Source organism: Papio anubis, chromosome 5, assembly GCF_008728515.1.
Source record: "Papio anubis isolate 15944 chromosome 5, Panubis1.0, whole genome shotgun sequence".
Lineage (NCBI taxonomy): Eukaryota > Metazoa > Chordata > Mammalia > Primates > Cercopithecidae > Papio > Papio anubis.
The window spans coordinates 33,181,990-33,199,952 of record NC_044980.1 but is presented as its reverse complement, the minus strand read 5'-3'; the positions used below and the strand labels follow the sequence as shown (position 1 = coordinate 33,199,952).

General features: G+C 46.0%; 2 protein-coding genes across 3 annotated transcripts in view; one reads left to right on the top strand and one right to left on the bottom strand.

Annotated features, from left to right (window-relative positions):
• Window positions 1-8,495, top strand: part of SLC45A2 (solute carrier family 45 member 2) — a 39,944-nt gene extending 31,449 nt beyond the window's left edge. The window contains exons 4-7 of one of the 2 annotated variants that reach the window (XM_003899558.4): window positions 117-260; window positions 1,164-1,287; window positions 5,680-5,891; window positions 8,239-8,495. In XM_003899558.4, the coding sequence (XP_003899607.1) occupies window positions 117-260; window positions 1,164-1,287; window positions 5,680-5,891; window positions 8,239-8,463 (705 nt within the window). In that variant the 3' untranslated portion in view covers window positions 8,464-8,495. Of the gene's footprint in view, window positions 1-116; window positions 641-1,163; window positions 1,288-5,679; window positions 5,892-8,238 lie in introns of those variants that run through there. The other variant, XM_021939272.2, reaches the window with a different exon arrangement.
• A 1,167-nt stretch (window positions 8,496-9,662) lies between these two features.
• On the bottom strand, window positions 9,663-17,535 carry RXFP3 (relaxin family peptide receptor 3). Its single transcript, XM_021939270.2, has one exon. The coding sequence runs from the start codon at window positions 16,868-16,870 to the stop codon at window positions 15,461-15,463; it is 1,410 nt and encodes a 469-aa protein (XP_021794962.1). The 5' UTR covers window positions 16,871-17,535; the 3' UTR covers window positions 9,663-15,460.
• Between the last annotated feature and the right edge of the window lie 428 nt (window positions 17,536-17,963).

Sequence of the window (17,963 nt, the reverse complement as noted above, 5' to 3'; positions counted from 1 at the left end):
GACACTTCATGTGATGGCTGACTGACAAATACATAATATGGCTGTGCGCTCTGGCTCCCTTAGCTGGCTGAGTTTCTGCAGTGAAGGTCACACCTCTGTTTCATGTTTTATTTCAGACTTACAGGGAAATGACATTAAAGTCACTGCTGAGAGCACTGGTGAGCATGCCTTCTCACTACCGCTACCTTTGCATCAGCCACCTCATTGGATGGACGGCCTTCCTGTCCAACATGCTCTTCTTCACAGATTTCATGGGCCAGGTAATGAACGTGTCTGTGCACACACTCACTGTTACACATCATTTACTCCATTAATACCTGTTGAGGTTCCTCTGGGTTATCCTCTAAGATTGGCACAGTAAGAATGTAGGAAAGAGTACCATCAAGAAGCTGGCTTACAGACAGGTCTAGAAACATGCCACTATACCCTGGACAACTAGAGGACACTACGAAGCCTGCCAGTATTTAATCAAATGCAACAAATAGGGCAAATTGATGTAAGCTGTACCAATCATGGCAGGCTTCAAGAAGGAGGGGCAGGGCTCAGGCTGGGCATGGTGGATCATGCCTGTAATCTCAGTACTTTCGGAGTCCAAGGTGGAAGAATCATTTGAGGTCAGGAGTTCAAGCATGCAGTGACCTATGATTGTGCCGCTGTACTCCATTGTGAGTAACAGAGCAAGACCCTGTCTCTTAAAAAATAAAATATAATAATAAATACAAATAAAAAAGTGCAGTATGGTCTGGGCCTTGAAGGGTTAGTAGGAGTTAGAGGAGTATGAGAGAGGGAGAAAACATTCCAAGCAGGAACAGGAATGGCCTATGTGGAGGTGAGTCAGAAGCCGATTGACTGTAGCAGAAGATGAGTGGTGGGATTACCTAAGTAAGGTGGGACCAGCTGTAAGATGGAAGGAGGAATGTTAAGGATGCAAGAGAGCGTTGCTGAGACCTGATGCAGCAAGCATTAGATTTCTGATAGGTCCTTGAATGAAGATGTGATAGGATGGAAGGGGCGACTTGGTCATGACAGCATCAGCTCTGTACTCTAGAAAGGGTCCCTCAGGCAGGGACATTTGCTCCCCAGGGGTGGAGAAGCAGAGTGCATGAGAATGGGTTCTTACTACATTGCATTTGTACCTCAACTGCCTCCAACCTCTCTTTCAGATTGTGTACGGTGGGGATCCCTATAGTGCACACAACTCCACAGAGTTTCTCATCTACGAAAGAGGAGTCGAGGTTGGATGTTGGGGCTTGTGCATCAACTCCGTGTTTTCCTCACTTTATTCTTGTAAGTCTCTCTCTCTCCTAAGGATGTCTTCTAAAAGTTTCTGGTCTAGCACAACTTGGATTTGATATTTCTATGTGTATTCTCTACTGTTTAAAATACCAGATTCTTAATAAATCTATGGACGTCAGGGAAAACTATTACCTTAGAAAGGACCATAGGAAGCATCCTTTTATCATCATGAATTCTAGGTGTCATTTTCCTCACTGATTACTTTGCACTTGGAATCAGTGGGTTCCTGATCAAGTTTCTCTGGGAAATAAAAGGGAATCTTTACAAGATGAAGTGTTGGATGGATGAGTCCCAGCAGGTTCATGTTCTACTGGAGCAAGATCGTTGGTGGCATTTCATAGACAGGCATATCAGATTTGTAGACGACACAGAAGAGAAGCGATGTTAACATGACAGGTGACAAAGTCAGCATGCAAATGACCTTAGCTCAGATGTGTAGCTGGGTAAGTTATAGGAGCACCACACCAGGATTGGGGACATCTGGCTTTCCTTCCCAGGTGCCAGCTTTTCTGAGCCTCTTAACCTCCACTCACCTAAGTTGCAGCTATAAAGACACTGAACAAAGGGATTTCTGCTGCTGTCTTTGCATAAGTCCAAGTGGCTGGGCTACAACTCCACGGCATCTCATAGGCTGCATTGTACTTGTTACTGTGTGTGGATATCTCCAAGTTCTGTATACATTGAATTAAGTGAAAAGTCTGGCCTGAAAAACATATGCAGTTTTCCTAATTATAAAGAGCTCTTCTTCTGCAAGATTGTAAGAATAACTGACCCCCAACTCAGGGCTCTGGGCTTTGGACAGGTCCAGGGGACAGCAGGGATATGGCCTGGGTGAAGGAAGTGAGAAGAGATGGGGAGAATCCCTGTTACCATTCTCAGGGGGACTCATTCTGTCACCGTCAGCCTGCTTCTTGTGGGGAGAAAGGGCGGATGTATGTGAAGGCCCCTTCCCCTTCCGTTTACCCAGCCATAGCACAGCAGGAAACCTGCCTCAAGATCTCTTAAACAGTGAGCACAATTGGGAAAAGGGGACCTCATATAAACATGCAAGAAGTTGATGAGCCTAATAATCACATAACCACAACCTTCATTATGTTAAAATTTATGATATTCAAATAGTAGTGCTTAAAGCTTACATTTATTTAGCAAACTCTTTTTTTCCTCTTGGAGTATGCAAACTAAGAAAAATTCCAGGAGGAAGATTTCAAGCACTTAAAATAGAATGAAAGAATGCTAGACTAAAAGGGTTTGGTAAATTTTCCATCTTAAGTCCTTCATGATTTCAAGGACTGAGGGGACTATTTACTACTACCCTCATTCTTTTTTTTTTTTTTTTTTTTTTTGGTCTGTTTTTCTTCTTTTTTTAAGACAAAGTCTTACTCTGCCACCTGGGCTGGAGTGTATGGCGTGATCATGGCTCACTGCAGCCTCAACCTTCTGGGCTCAAGCAAGTCCCAGTCCTCTGAGTACCCAGGACCATAAGCACATGCCACTGTGCCTGGCTTATTAACTTAATTTTTTTTTTTTTTTTTTGGAGAGACAAGGTCTCCCTACATTGCCCAGGCTAGTCTAGATATCCCGGACTCAAGTGATTCTCCACCTCAGCCTCCCAAAGTGCTGGGATTACAGGCATGAGGCACTACATCCAGCCCTACCTTCATCTTTGTAATTTTTTTTTGACACACAAAAAAATGTGTCAATCTAAACTTCTTTTTCCTCAAGGAATCCCTACTAGATTACATTCCATCAGTCTTGTCTACATAAATTTTATGCCATTTGAAACTTTAAAGCATGTTATTTTTAGGTCACTTCTAGTTAAAAGGCTTTCTAGTTACTAAAGAAATTATTAGTTGAATAGTTTTCCAGAGTTGTATTAATGTATAAATCTATTGGATCCCTACCATTGTAAATTCAAATCAACATTTTATTTATAAAATACCAGCCAACTCTGCTCAAGGATTTTAGGGGCTCTCCATACCCAAAGGATAAAGTCAAATTCCTGAGCTTTTCAGAGTTCGGCCTAGTTCATACTTTGCCCTCTTTCATTCCCATGTCAATTAACTACCGTCAGTGACCCACTATGCAGACTTTCTCATTTCTGTGTATTTGCTGCTGCTTTTAGTTTCTTCTACCTGAACTGCTCTTCCTACTTCCCCAACTAGACAACTTCTAATAATGGTTTTAAACCCAACTTAAATATTACTTCCTCGGTGAAATCATTCAAGTTTTCTTCTCCCTGCACCTCAACCCACTCTGGGCAGAATCAATCCTTTTCTCTCCTTCCAGAGCTCATGATATTACCCTCTATTTTGGACTCATCACATAACATCAGGAGCAGATTCAGTTTCTATCCATGTGGAGGTTGGCAGGACAATCTGGCTGCTAAGGTGGAGAAAGATGATAGGGACTTGTTTCCAAGCTCCTTTTGTAGACAGTAGGTACACGTATACCAATTAGAGTAACAACACTAGGTACTAAGACATGGCCAATTGTTCATACCATAATATACATTACTAGTCATAGCTGGTGCTTAAATCTATAATTTCCCCCCAGTCCTGAAGAGAGGCATTGTGTGATGATATGACTACCACTGGGTAGCAGAACCATCAGAGGGCAATGCAAGCTTGGCCCTGAAGTTCATTGAATTATCTTTGTGAATAAAGTATTATTTGCCAGACTTTCAGTCTTTGTATTGAAGTTATTTATGTTTCCAAGTACCTCTTTATCCTACTTTGCCTTCTCCTCTGCTGGCATACACACTTGGATAAGAGCATTTCCCTAATGGGTGTTGATGGTATCTTTTAGGTATTGAGACACCTTAGATTACATTTTCTATATAAATATAATTATTAAGCAAGCAGAAACTTATCTAGCTTTATTCTCATTTTTTTATTCTCAACCTTAACAACAGTCCTCCAGGCGTGGTAGAAGTTTAATAGAGGAAGCAATGTTGCCCACTTGTCATTTTCAGAGCTTTGTCTTCAATCAGTGTGAGACAGTGTTTAGTTTCATAGTTGATTCGAATGTACTGCAAACAAGGTTGCTTGTCTACAAGCTGTAAGTCCAATAATTATATGAATAGATATGGAAAGTTTCATTCTTGAATAGCCACATTTCAAGTATCTGTTATTTATCCCCTGATTCTTGTGTTCCAGGAGAATGGCGCAGGGGAGAGATGAGGAATGTGTGAATTAAAAACAACTGATTAAGAAAGGAAGATAAAAGCAATTTAGGGATTTTTCTTGCCATTGTGGAAAACCTTGTAAAATGTTTTAAAGCAGAATTTTTCATTTTTAAAAATTAGCTCTACCACTATACTGATACAAGCAAGCCAAGCTGACCTGCTAGAAGAGAAATCCAGTTAAGAGTCTGCTATCTCCAGCTCAGCCTGTCTTTGTTGCAATAGCCATAGCCACATTAATTGCATGCTTTCTACATGCTAGGCATTAGGCTGGGTGATTTCTTTTTTTTTTTTTTTTTTTTTTTTGTTTTGTGACGGAGGCTCTCTGTTTTTCCCAGGCTGGAGTGCAGTGGCGCGATCTCGGCTCACTGCAAGCTCCGCCCCCCGGGTTCACGCCATTCTCCCGCCTCAGCCTCCCAAGTAGCTGGGACTACAGGCGCCCGCTACCGCGAGGCTGGGTGATTTCATGGACACTTCATCTCACTTGATCCTGGCAACAACTCCAAAAGATGGTTTTATTATTCCCAGTTTTCAGATGAGGAAGCTGGGGTTTTGAGAAGTCAAGGAACTTGCTTATGAAGAGTTAGGGAGCCAGCAATGAGGAAATGCTGGGTGCTGTGGGAGCCCCTTACCAGCCTGGGAAGGATTGACAAGTCAGGGAAAGTGTCTTCAGATAATTGCACATCCTTTACCTCCTTCTCAGGTGTGCAGAGTCCATTCAGGTGGGGGCTTAGATCATTCTGTAAATTTTGGTTGTTTCAATTTTCCCCAACCTGACGTTGGGTCATAGGGCCAAGATAGGCCTGTGTTATTATTTTGGTCCTATGGGGCCACAGCCCAACTGATTCAGAATAACCCACACTTTTCTTGCAGCCCCAGGTTCCCATAGTTAGGTCAGCTTTTCTACCACCTTTCTGACTTCTTTTTGCTATCCAGCTGTCTGCTAAACAGTGCCAGACTCTTCTTTGTAGAAAAAAAAATCAGCCTAGCAAGGCAATTTCAAGCTGTCCTTTATGCAAAGGTCTTTAAAATGGTTCCAAAAGCCAGCTGTTTTCAACCCACAGATAAGGGGATTCTTTTGTCCCTGGCTCAGTATCAAAGGACGTCCAAAAAAGTGAATCTTCAGAATAAAGGATTGTCTGAAATTGTTAAATGTTGTGAGGCACTGCCAGCTGTAATTTCTCCCTCTCTTCTTCCCACAGACTTTCAGAAATTTTTGGTATCTTACATTGGATTAAAGGGTCTTTACTTCACGGGATATTTGCTGTTTGGCCTGGGGACAGGATTTATTGGGCTCTTCCCCAATGTCTACTCCACGCTGGTCCTGTGCAGCCTGTTTGGTGTGATGTCCAGCACCCTGTACACCGTGCCCTTTAACCTCATTACTGAGTACCACCGCGAGGAAGAAAAGGAGGTGTGCTGTCATTGAACCTCTGCCTTGGGTAACATCCAGACTCATCTGAAGGCTGGGGAGGATTTGGTAGCAATGTGTAGAGCAGAGCTGGAAAATAAGGGTTCTTGAAACGGCAGCAGTCAAAAGCCCAACCAACTGCAATCATGATCTGGTACAGGCATGCCCAGGGCAGCCCAGCTCTCTGATCCTTACTCTCAATCCCTGCTCACTTAGGGAGCTGTAGGGCAAGGAGTGTTACTCCCATTTTTCTGATTAGAAAAAGAAGGCTTGGTGAGGTGGGGAAACCAGCCCACAATTACACAGAGACAAAAAAGAGGGTCCTAGGTCTTCTATAACCACTTCATAGGTCTCCCTGGTGCACCTGCAGCATTTCTGGATACCCACAATAAGGGTCTCCCTACCTGCAGAGGTGCATGGTAGAATTTCTCGGCATTATTTGTTGAGGGTAGGAAAGTCCTAGGCAATGGAGTCCAGATTTTAGTAAGTCAGACCCCATGTGCGAGAAGGAAAGCTGGAATCATGGGTGGTAATCCCCACTTTGCTGCCCTGAGCGGAACCTGCGCCGTTTAAACCTTGGAACTCAACTAGTGAACAAGCACCTAAGCAATGCCTATAACAGAGTTGGTATTTCCACTCTAAAATTACCACCTCTTCTTATCAAAATTGCAACTCTCTTCCCATGAAAATAGGCTTATAGTTCCTTAACTGGAGCAATGATATAAAAGCTACAGAGATAACTCCAAGTTTAATCCAGCTCAGCATGAAACTGCAAAAACACTGAACACATAAACATGAGACTATAATTCTGACCATGTTTTTCATCATTTGATCTGGCAGCAGGGCAGAGCCACACCAGGAGTAAAAACATTTCAAAAAAGAGTTGTGGCTTTCCTCATCCCCAGGCAAACATTGTCACCAAGGTTTTAGTGCATGACAGGGATGTTGCTGCTAATGGGATAGTTATCATAAAAAACTGTCCCTCCAAGGAGAGTGTTACATGGTACTGGAGGAAGAAAACCTATGCTTCAAGCTCAGAGACACCTGGATTTAAATCCTGCCTCTTTCACTTGGAAGCTGCGTTACACTGGAGATGTTATTTATTTGTTTATTAGGTAGCACTTAGAATGAGTTCATTTTTAAGTGAGATAATATATTCACAATGATATGCAAAACTGCACACTGCGTGCTCCCTTTACCATTTACTATCTCCCTCCAACCCCAACGTGTTACCACTCTTACTAGGTTTTTTGTTAATCTTTCCAGCATTTTTAAATAAAAACCAAGCAAATGTAAATCTGTTTTCTTATTTTCCTTTCTTATTCGAAGATGAGAGTTTTTCAGCATAATGCTTTTTTTTGCCTAATAGTGTAGGAAATCATCATTTAAGCTCGCAGATCCTCAGTTTCCTCATGAGGCAAATGGAAAGAATGTTATTTACCTTAGAGAAAAGCAAACAAGATAGTGGATGAGCTTAGTGTGGTGCCCCCTAGCACCTGACAAAGACTCAAAATATGATAGCTAGTATTATAATTGTTACCATGGGGGGAATGATAATAACATGTGCATCTAGGGAGGTGTTGAGGTTGAAATAAAGTAACAAGTAAAAAAAAAAACCCAGGCCCAGCACATAAGAGATGTGCCACAAATGACAAAGTTATCAACCTGTTCAGACCAAATATCAAATATTAACCAAACATTATATTAATCAAGTAGCAACCATATTTTAAAAGATTGAAATGCCTTTTAAAGTTGCTTCTCTTAAGGACATCAGCAATTCAACATCCTTCTTAAAATCTTTGAATTTTTAACACTAAGAAAGGAAAAGAATAAGATATTTATTAAGTATCCACTACATTGTATTGATTATGGCCCACCACTTGTTTTTGTACAGTCTGTGAGCTAAGAATTCCTTTTAATTGTTTAAATGATTGAAAAAACTTTCAAAAGAAGCTTAATATCTTGTAACAAGTGAAAATTACTTGAAATCAAATGCTAATACCCATCAGTATTCAGTTCAGTTCCACATCACCAATTCATGAAAATTGCATAAAATCAAATGCTAATAGCCATCAATATTCAGTTCAGTTCCACATCACCAATTCATGAAAATTCCCTGAAATCAAATGCTAATAATGTCCATTAATCTATATTGGAAAGGCAACTCAGCTCCACATTGCCCCTGCTTTTGCACTACAAGAGTAGAGTTGAGTAGTTACTACCAGGGCTGTATAATCCACAAAGCAAAAGGTATTTACTATCTGGTTGGTCACAGAAAAGTTTTGCTGACTTGTGCCCTTAAATGACAGTTCTTTGTAGGTCAAATGGTGTTTCTGTGCTTCCTTTGCAGAGGCAGCAGGCTCCAGGAGGGCATCCAGACAACAGCGTGAGAGGGAAGGGCATGGACTGCGCCACCCTCACCTGCATGGTGCAGCTGGCTCAGATCCTAGTTGGAGGTGGCCTGGGCTTTCTGGTCAACACAGCCGGGAGCGTCGTCATTGTGGTGATCACAGCATCTGCGGTGGCACTGATAGGCTGTTGCTTTGTGGCTCTCTTTGTTAGATACGTGAATTAGGTCAATAAAGAGACAATGACCCTAACCTCAGACACAGAGAAGCACATGGCAGGAAGTTAACATTTTCTGCAGCTCTGAATCTTAGCGTCTGCCCATTGGACGCCCAGTATTGTGATTTCAACCATAGAATCTGCCCACCTCTCACTTTAAACCAATCCTCTGCACAACAGTCCCCATATTTCAGGCAACGTTTGTCTGGACTATGCCTCCATGCATTGGCGGCAAGGGGTAAGTGTGGGTGGTAGCGCCTATACATGCCTTTCTCATTGCGTCTCAGTGCAGGGGTAGGGGAGAGGCAGGAGCTGCTTTTCACAGGGCATTGCAGGTCTTTCTGAGACCTGAGAAGCAGACAAATTCCACATATGATGCTTGGATGTGTTCTATGAAGTGATTTGATTTTTTTTTTAGCCAAGGGTTCATATATATTGGGGAGTCATATATTTCATCAAATTCACAGATATTCAAAATATTGTTAGTGATCTATTCTCTGATATTAATTTATTCATATTTAATTTGCTCATGATTAATTCCTATTACTTTATGATACCCCTGACAAGTCTACTCAACATCCATGCTGGAGGATTCATCGCTTTAAAGTAGTTCATTTCATTGACACAGTAAAAGTATTTCTCTCCAGTCTGCACCTTTGTTTTGTCCTCTGGATTTGATATAAAAGTCTTTCAAAAAACAGCCCCCTGTTTCTCCTATGATCTTCTCTTCTCCAAGCTAAGCAGTTTTTCTCTAATCATACCCCTTCGACTGCTTTCCCCATGATGAGGTTTTCAGCAGCATTGAGAGGCAGCATGGTTTAATAAAAATCATGTTTTGGAATCAGCTGGTTTTGAATCCTGACTTTGCCACTCAGCAGCAAACTATGTAATCTCCCCAAGGCACACTTGCTCATCTATACATTTGGGATAAGAATTGCTATCTCAGAGAGTTGTGATGATTAATAATACATAACATTGGTTCAGGCATGGTGGCTCATACCTGTAATCCCAGCACTTTAGGAGATCGAGGCAGGGGGATCCCTTGAGGCCAGGAGTTTGAGACCAGCCTGAAAAACATAGGGAGACCCTCTCTCTACAAAAAATACTTTAAAAATTAGCTGGGCATGGTGGTGCATGCCTATAGTCCCAACTTTTGGGGAAGGTGAGGCGGGAGAATTGCTTGAGCCTGGGTGATCGAGGCTGTAGTGAGCTGTGATTGTGTCACTACACTCCACCCTGGGAGACAAAGTGAGTTTTGGTCTCAAAACAAACAGACAAATAAACATTAAAACACAAACCATGACATTTATGGAGTCTTTACCACTATTCTAAATGTTTTAATGTTAACACAGCAATTGTGGGAGTGGGTGCTGTTACCACTCTCCAGTTTTTAGATAAAGAAATGGAGGCAGAAAGATATAACTTATCGGAAACCACATAATTATTAAGTGACAGAGCTGGGCTTTGAACCCTGCCACTTTGGTTCTGCTGCTTCCTGTATGGACAGCACTTAGCCTGGTGTCTGGCACTTGATCAGAGCTAGTGATTGTCACTAGTGTTAAAAGCTCATTGTCCTGTTCCCCAGTCTTAAGTATTTGCCTACACAACCTTGGATGTACCTGACCAGTGCAGAATACAGATCTGCCCACATGTTTTTATAAGTTAGAAGAATTGTGTGGTTCCTCTTCCTACTTGATCTAGGGTCTAGTAGAGTAGTCATTGCCTCAGCTCAACTTGTAACTGACCAAAATCTTTGGTGCTGGAAGCGAATTTGGAGAAGGGAAATGAGCTGTTTTTGAGAAATGGGAAATTTGGGACTTGGTGTGTTGCTTCTGTGCATCCCCTGCCTAGGAGAATGAGTGGATTCAGTAGCATGGCCAGGCCCCTGAAGTGTCAACTCATTTGTAGCCATCCTGAGAAGAGTAGGCCTGCTCTGGTTGTTTCTTTGCTGGGCTTTGGGTCTTCCTTCACACAGCTTCTCACAGGGAAAATTTGGGAGTGAATGTACTAATATAATACAGGAGGACCTGATTGGAAAGCAGAAAATGAGAAGGGAGCAAGGCTTGGAGGGTGATAAGTAAAAGAGCATGCTCAAGCCAGAGAAGACAGCCTAGTTGGGTCTGGAAAGCACCAGCGATCTGGAGAGAATGGGACAGACACTCTGCAGGAGCCTGGATAAGGAGCCCTTCTCATTTTCTGCTTCCCAGTCAGGTCCTCCTGTATTATACTAGTACATTTACTGCCCTTGCAGGGTCCAGGGCAAGAGCAAGAATGCAGACACATGATCCACAGCCCATCCCTCTTCACTGCTTCCCCCACTCTTCTCTCTACCTAGGCAATGTAGAGTCCTTGTGTGCATGCTAGCATCAGCACATGCACAGTCTCCCACCTGCCGCCACCCTCTACCGCTCCTGCAAATGGCAACCCTTAGTCACCTAAGGGTGGACAGACTCAGTGGCATGGAATTCCCTCTGGAGGATAGACTCAAGAAAGAACCCATGGATTCCTTGTAAATAGACTCAGGGCCATTTGGACAAGAAATTTCAAGGTCTCAGATACCCAAGCATAATCGAGCAGGTGGGAGGACTGGCGGGGCACAAACTCCAGAAGGCCCTGTGGGTTCCTTGCCATGTGGGGAGGTGAAGGGGCAGAGCAGGGTCCTCTAATGATGACACCCAGACCAGGGGCCCTGGCTGCCCAGGTCTAAGGACAGTATCTACCGAAGTCAGCCAGCCTAGGAGCACAGAGCCATTTGTTGTCATTCTGTGCTGCAGCCTCCTTCTCCTTCCCAGCCTCCCCAAGGGTCTCAAAAGGCAGTGGCATCCCTGATATTTCACACGCACTCTCTTTCTCCTTCTGCTACTTGGGCTTCCACTTTGTTGCTGCAATTCTACCAATGCCTCCTTTGTGTTTAAAGAACCCACTCTCTGCAGCTACCTGGTTCTTATATCTGTGACTGAGGCAGTGCTAGTGGTGTGGAGCAAGGCATCTGAACCCCCCCTGTGGATCTGGCCACTTCTGGTGTATATGTTGGGAGAACAATGGAGGGCAGGGGTTTATGCTAAAGTGGCCACTTCTTCCTGCCCCCTGCTCAACTTCGTCACCTGCAGGACATGCGGCTTCCTTATCCAGGCTCCTGCAGAGTGTCTGTCCCATTCTCTCCAGATCGCTGGTGCTTTCCAGACCCAACTAGGCTGTCTTCTCTGGCTTGAGCATGCTCTTTTACTTATCACCCTCCAAGCCTTGCTCCCTTCTCATTTTTTGCTTCCCAATCAAGTCCTCCTGTATTATATTAGTACATTCACTCCCAAATGAAATAATCTCATTCCTTTTATAGAATATATACAAAACTACCACTTCTTCTTACTCCACCCTCCCATCCTCCTGCCATCATCCATCCTGGAGAAATAAGTTCACGACTCACTTAGGCCATCAGGGAAAACGCCTGCTCCCAACCCCATAGTGTTGGATGAGGATAAGTAAATGCTCAGGGAACCTCACGGCACATAGCTCTTAGCATTAGGAAAGAAACAGCGACAAGCCACCTCTCTTACTTTCCCTACTTGTACTTGGCCTCTGCAAGGTTTAGAAATGGAATCCTCTCCGGGGTTCGGTGTTTATTTCCTGCCCATTTCTCCAGAAACTGTTCTGATGTGTGAAGATTTGAAATGAATAGAAGGGCCAGCTGGAAAGGTGATCCATAGCTGAGGGCCATCTTATTGAACCCCCAAGAAGTGAAATGTAGTCATCCCTAACCAACCACAGGGCATACATGCACGTGCGCACACACACACACACACACACACACAAATATGCAAATACTCATTGAACTCAGCTCCCTTGAGGTTTGAATGAGTAAATGTAATCCAATTTTCAAAGCCTTTAACCACATTTGGGAATCTAAGTATTTGTTCTCAGTATACCAATGACATATTCTTTCTGGCAAAAGAAATTTCCTTTCCCCAGACAAATAAAACTAGTACAAGGATGCATACTCTCAACAGAAATCCTGGGAAATCCTGCAAGAGAAGAGAATACCTACTACTTTGTTTCCTGCTTCTGATGTTCCCAACCAAGCATCTGACATTCCAACATTAAAGCTTTTAGTCACCACATTTTATTAGCGTTGAATATCCTCTCTGCCTCCGAACCCACCACTGCCATTCTGCCTAAACTATGCCCATATATCTAGACCTATCTCAAATATTATTTTGACCAGAAAGTCTGATCTCCCAGCAGGATCAACGTTTCCTTCCTTTGTCTTTCTTTTTTTCAGCCTTACTTTGACATTCAGCTCATCATTCCCTGTCTTATCTTGCTTGTGCTCACGGCTGTCTGTCCTTTTACATGTGGAAGTCAGAAACATGTCTGGTTCATGCATATCACCTCAGCACCCTGCACAGGGGCTGGCACACAACAGCCACTCGAAAACTAATTGCTGATTACAATTGATCTGACCATTTCCTTGGTGACCCTTTTGTCCTTGTGGTAGATCAAAGTCATGATCTATGATCCCTCCTGCCATGTTCTCAGAAGCCCCGTGTTTGAGATTTGGACAAAGTGACCCTTTTTATAGAGGTTATTTTTTTTTCTATTCCTCCAGCTCCTTCTCTTCTGTTTTTCTAGTGCTCTTAGTGGCAGATGCACATACTTCAACACCCTTTCCTAAGAATTCTGAGCTACCCACATATTATTCTATTGTTAAAATTGAAATGGCAATTTGCTTTGATAAGAATCTCTCATTAACAGTCTATTATCCGTGTTATAGAAGGATCTCCTACTATGCAAATGTTAGTTTTTTCCCATGTTTACTTTTTCATGTATTTTGTATTTGGGGGACTTTTGTGGAACTTACATTTCAGTCTTTGTTAGCCCAATTGCTATTCAATGTCTATATCAATAAATGTTCTTCCCAAAGGGTGAAAAAGAAAATGGACTACTTCAAAACAAACACACCGTTCAGTTTTCTAAACAAACTGACTTCACAAGACTGCTCAGAATCCAGACTGGCACCTTCTGCTTTTGTGAGAAGCCATGAATGTTTAGTCATTTCAGTGTGTTTTGCAATCACAAAAAGCAGATCAGGGGAAGTGGGAGTTGTAGATCTCACATTTTGAGCCCTGAATCTCAGATACTGCAGAAAAACTTTTCACAACACTTCTAAACAATTCTACTATTCAAGAGGCTCTTTAAACAGACCTGTTTTTATGAATGGCTATTTATTACATTAAAACAACCACCCCAGTGGGTGCCTGCATCATTGGTTTCTTGACCCCAAACCAGGTTGCCACAGAGAGTAGCAGTACCTCTATCAAAGCCAGCAGATGGGTGGGTAGACTGATGTTTGATCCCAGTTCTCAGAAGAGCCTTAAGAAAGGACTTTGTGAGGGTTTAACATCTTAAGCTCCTGTGATCAGAACAGAGTCGACATGAGACATGTGAGGCAATCTTTAAAGACAGCTCCATAAACTGTCTGGAGGCTGGGAAAAGAATTTGTCATGCATGCTCAATATGTAAAGCACTCTTTAGAATAAATGAAAATTGGTGATGGTTTTGTCCGATGGGAATTCCTATTTCCTACCTTCTCTTGTCAATAATATAAGTAATAAAGAAACCTACATCTGAAATTCTGGTGATACCCTCAGAACAGTTTCTCCAGTACTCTGTTCCCTTTAGAACATAGTACCTGAACCTACCATTTTCTTTCCTACCCCACACCTCCGTTTGAGAGATCCGACCCAGCTTCTAGGAATTTGGTTTCCAAGATTCCGCTTCCCCTGCCCCCCGCCCCAATTCCCCTTGCACATTTCTGCGGCATTTCTTGCTCTTCTATCTCAGCCTAGCAGGAAAAAAAAAAAAAAAAAAAAAAATTACTGAACCATCCCTCTACTCGCTGGTCCAGGGCCTCAATCAAAGGAACAGCTTGATTCCCAAAGCGTGGGAAGGGAGGAAATGCAGAAGTGCCCCCACTCTTCCCAGTAGAGCTCTTCAAGATGCCTCTGGGCCCAGCTCACCGGCAGCACGCAGACCAGAGTGCCTACAGGCACCCAGCCTGCTCTCAGAGGAACTGGAGCGCCCGGGCTTCCTCCTCGCAACGCTCCAGCGTTCCACTTCCAATTCTGCTACCAAGTGAGCATATAAGCCCCCTTTTACCTTTTGGGGCAGCAACCTGAATAAATTTCCTTAACCAGCCCTTCTAATTACACTGCGTCCGCTCCCTCCCTCAGTGACGCCGCTCCCCAGAGAATCGCTCTCCCAAGCTGGTGACAGGTGTTATCCCCCTGCTAACGTCTGAGCTTCGGGGCTGTGCAGCTAGGTCGGGCTCAGTGTGTTCCCGCTGGCCCAGTCCGGAATGATAATCGTCATAATGACTCCATGGGAGGTGGCTTTCCTTTGCCGTTTCTCCTGGGGACGCATCAGGATGGTCAGTTCTCTTTCTTAACTCCAAAAACGTTTCTTGCCTCCTAGCTCTAGATTCCTGGGGCAGCCCCGCAGCAAGTAGGACCTTGGTGTTGCTGCAGTCTCGTTAGCCAAGGCGCAAAGGAGACTTTGTGGAGGCGGCTGCACTCTCCGCAGAAGTCGCAGGAATAAACGGGCACAATTGTCTGCGCATCATTTGGCTGAGCCCCACTCCCTGTGCCAATTTCTCTACGTTTTTGCTGCTTCTCTCCGCTTCTGGGCGCCTTCACACTGCCCAGCGTGGGAAGAGTAAGGAGAGGCTGTGGGGTGCGGAGCAGAGGTTGGCGGTCTGGCCCGTGGGGCTCATCTCTGCCCCTTTGCCAGCTTCCTCTCTCCACCTGATTTCGAAGCATCCCCTCTCCAGAGAAGGTCCTCCGGTCTATCCACAGGCTCCTCCTCCATGCTCTGTCCATCCTCCTCTCACCTACTTCTTAAATGCTTCCCCCCCGCCCGACTCTGCCCCAAACCCTCCTTAATCCGTTCCCCTCCTTCACCGCCCAGGGAAGGCCACCTTGCCCCGACGGCGTGCCCTGGGCCTGAGGCCCGCGTCAGTAGGCAGAGCTGCTGGGCAGCAGGTCGTAGCGCCCCCCGCTGTAGACCACGACGCCAGGTGGGTAGTAGAGCAGGTCCGGCTCCGTGGCCGCGCGGAGCGGCGCCAGGGCCTGCAGCCCCTGATCCTCGGGCTCCGGCTTGGTAGTGGCGGTGAAGGGGCGCATGCTGGTAAGCGAAGGAGACGCGATGCGCCACAGCAGGCTCTTGAGCGCCTTGCGGAACTCGCGGCGCACGAGGCAGTAGAGGATGGGGTTGAGGCAGCTGTTGGAGTGCGCCAGGCACACGCTCACAGGGAACGCGTATACCTGGCACAGGAAATACTCCTGGCTGAAGGGCACTGCATTGAACTTGATGAGGATGCTCCAGGTGGTGAGCGCCTGGTTGGGCAGCCAACACAAGAAGAAGGACAGGACAACGATGGTCACTGATTTGGTCACCTTCGACAGTCTCCGGGCGCTGGCTCCTACCGGGCCTCCTCTGGCTACCGCGTCCCCTCCTTCTGGCCCTGCTACGCGGCGGTCGGAGATGAAGCGCACCAGCAGCAGGTAGCACAAGCTAATGATGCCCAGCGGCAGCACGAAGCCCAACAGCACCTTCTGCAAGTGGTAGAGGCCCAGCCAGAACTGCCTGTCGCGGCCCAGCAACTTGTCCGGGAAGCGCACCAGGCACAGCTCCTCGCCCATCACCTTGACCGTGGTGGAGAAAATGGCATTGGGCAGCGAGGACAGCGTGGCCAAAGCCCAGATGCACACACACAGCGCCTTGGCCGAGAAGCAGCAGCTGTCCCCCAGGCTTCGGCCGCAGCAGTCGCCCTGGCCGTGTCCTCGCGTCCGGTGGCTCTTCAGAGCAGAGGCCACCGAGTGGTAGCGTGTCACACTCATGGCAGTGATGAAGAAGACGCTGGCGTACATGTTCATGGACGTTACCATGGACACGATCTTACACATGGCCTTGCCGAAGGGCCATTTGAAGTCAAGAGCATTCTCCACCGCCCAGAAGGGCAGGGTGAGCACAAACTGAAAGTCCGTCAGTGCCAGGTTGGTGACGAAAAGGTTGATAGAGGACTTGCGCCAGCCCTGCATGTTCTTCATCAGGTAGAGCACCAGCAGGTTGCCCGCCAACCCCAGGGCGCACACCACCCAGTACACTACGCTGATAAGAATCCGCACCCGGGACTCGGTGTCCACGCTCTCTGCCCCGCCGCTGCCCGGAGGATGTCCTGGCGGCGCGCCGTCCGGCAACTCCAGCCCCAGCTCCCACCACAAGTCCGGAAGCTGCAGCGACGCGTTACCACTCGTGTTGGCAGCCTCCAGAAGGTCCGGGACCAGACTGAAGAGTTCTGCTAGCTTGTCCCCGCCTGCTGCCTTATTCATGGTGGCCATCGCGGCTGCATCGGCCATCTGCATGCGCAGGTACCTCTAGGTCACGTTCTGGGGACGGTTTACCCCGGTGTTGTTCCCAGGCTAGCCTGCGGGACGTGCGTGGGAGCTTTCAAAGTAGCTGCTGAAGAGAGAGCCCAGGAACTGGGTACTAAGCGCGTCCTGCTGCGCAGCGAACCGCCCTGGACGCAGGAGTTGAGCTCAGCGGCTGCTTTGGAGCAGAGTTGAGGAGCGCAGCCCATAAGGGAAGCACTCGGCGTCCAAGGGTTCTCAGGCCAAGCTCGGAGTCCCTAGGTCCTTATGTACAACGCAGACTTCCCCTCTCCGTGTCCCGCGGTCACTGGGGCATTGGCACATAACTCCCACAGTCGCTCAATTTTGCGATTTGGGGCCGCTTGCTCCCTTTCAAATACCTTTGTCGGTTTCCTCTGGGACTGCTTGGATGAGGTTTCCGTCCTTGGAGAGAAAGAGATCGTAGAGTTCCATCCACCTCGCTCTGTTGCCTGGAGGTCAGTGGGTGTCTGCGTCTTTCTGAGGTTGTCAACTCCGGGTGGGTTGCCAGCGGTGCTCACCAGTTGCAGTGGCACTTGCATGGCCGAGGCGGCGGGCCCCAAGGAGCATGCGTAATCCGGGGGCGCCGCGAGCGGCGCTTTCCGAGGTGCTGAACCCAGCCGCGCCCGCGCCGCGAGGGAGAGCTGAGTGGCAGGCAAAGCCCACCCGCCAGCTCCCGTTTCCCTCCCCAACGTTTCAGCAGGAGCAGTCTTAAGCCTTTATTTTGCACCCGCAGGAGAAAGTCAATTTTGACGTGAGTTTCCTCTTTCTTATTCCCAAACATTATGATTAGAAGTTTTTTTTTCTTTCTTCCTCACTCCCACTTTATCACTGGAATTATTCCATTTGGTGAGAAATGGTTCCAAAAATATGAGCTATCCTGCTTACTTTCCTTCTTTAAAGTAATAACAGTGGCCTCTTTTCATGCTCAAATGAGATGATGGGTACTTATTGGATACACAAAGGACAGCTCCACCTCCCAGCTTTAATTAGCTGACCACTTATGCAGTGTCTGTGTTTGTCAGGATTTTCAAAGGGTCTTCACATGGCAGAAGTCTGGGTTGAAGGG

Excerpts from the sequence above, each read along its gene's own strand:
- RXFP3 (XM_021939270.2), bottom strand. The coding sequence starts at position 16,870 with ATGCAGATGGCCGATGCAGCCGCGATGGCCACCATGAATAAGGCAGCA.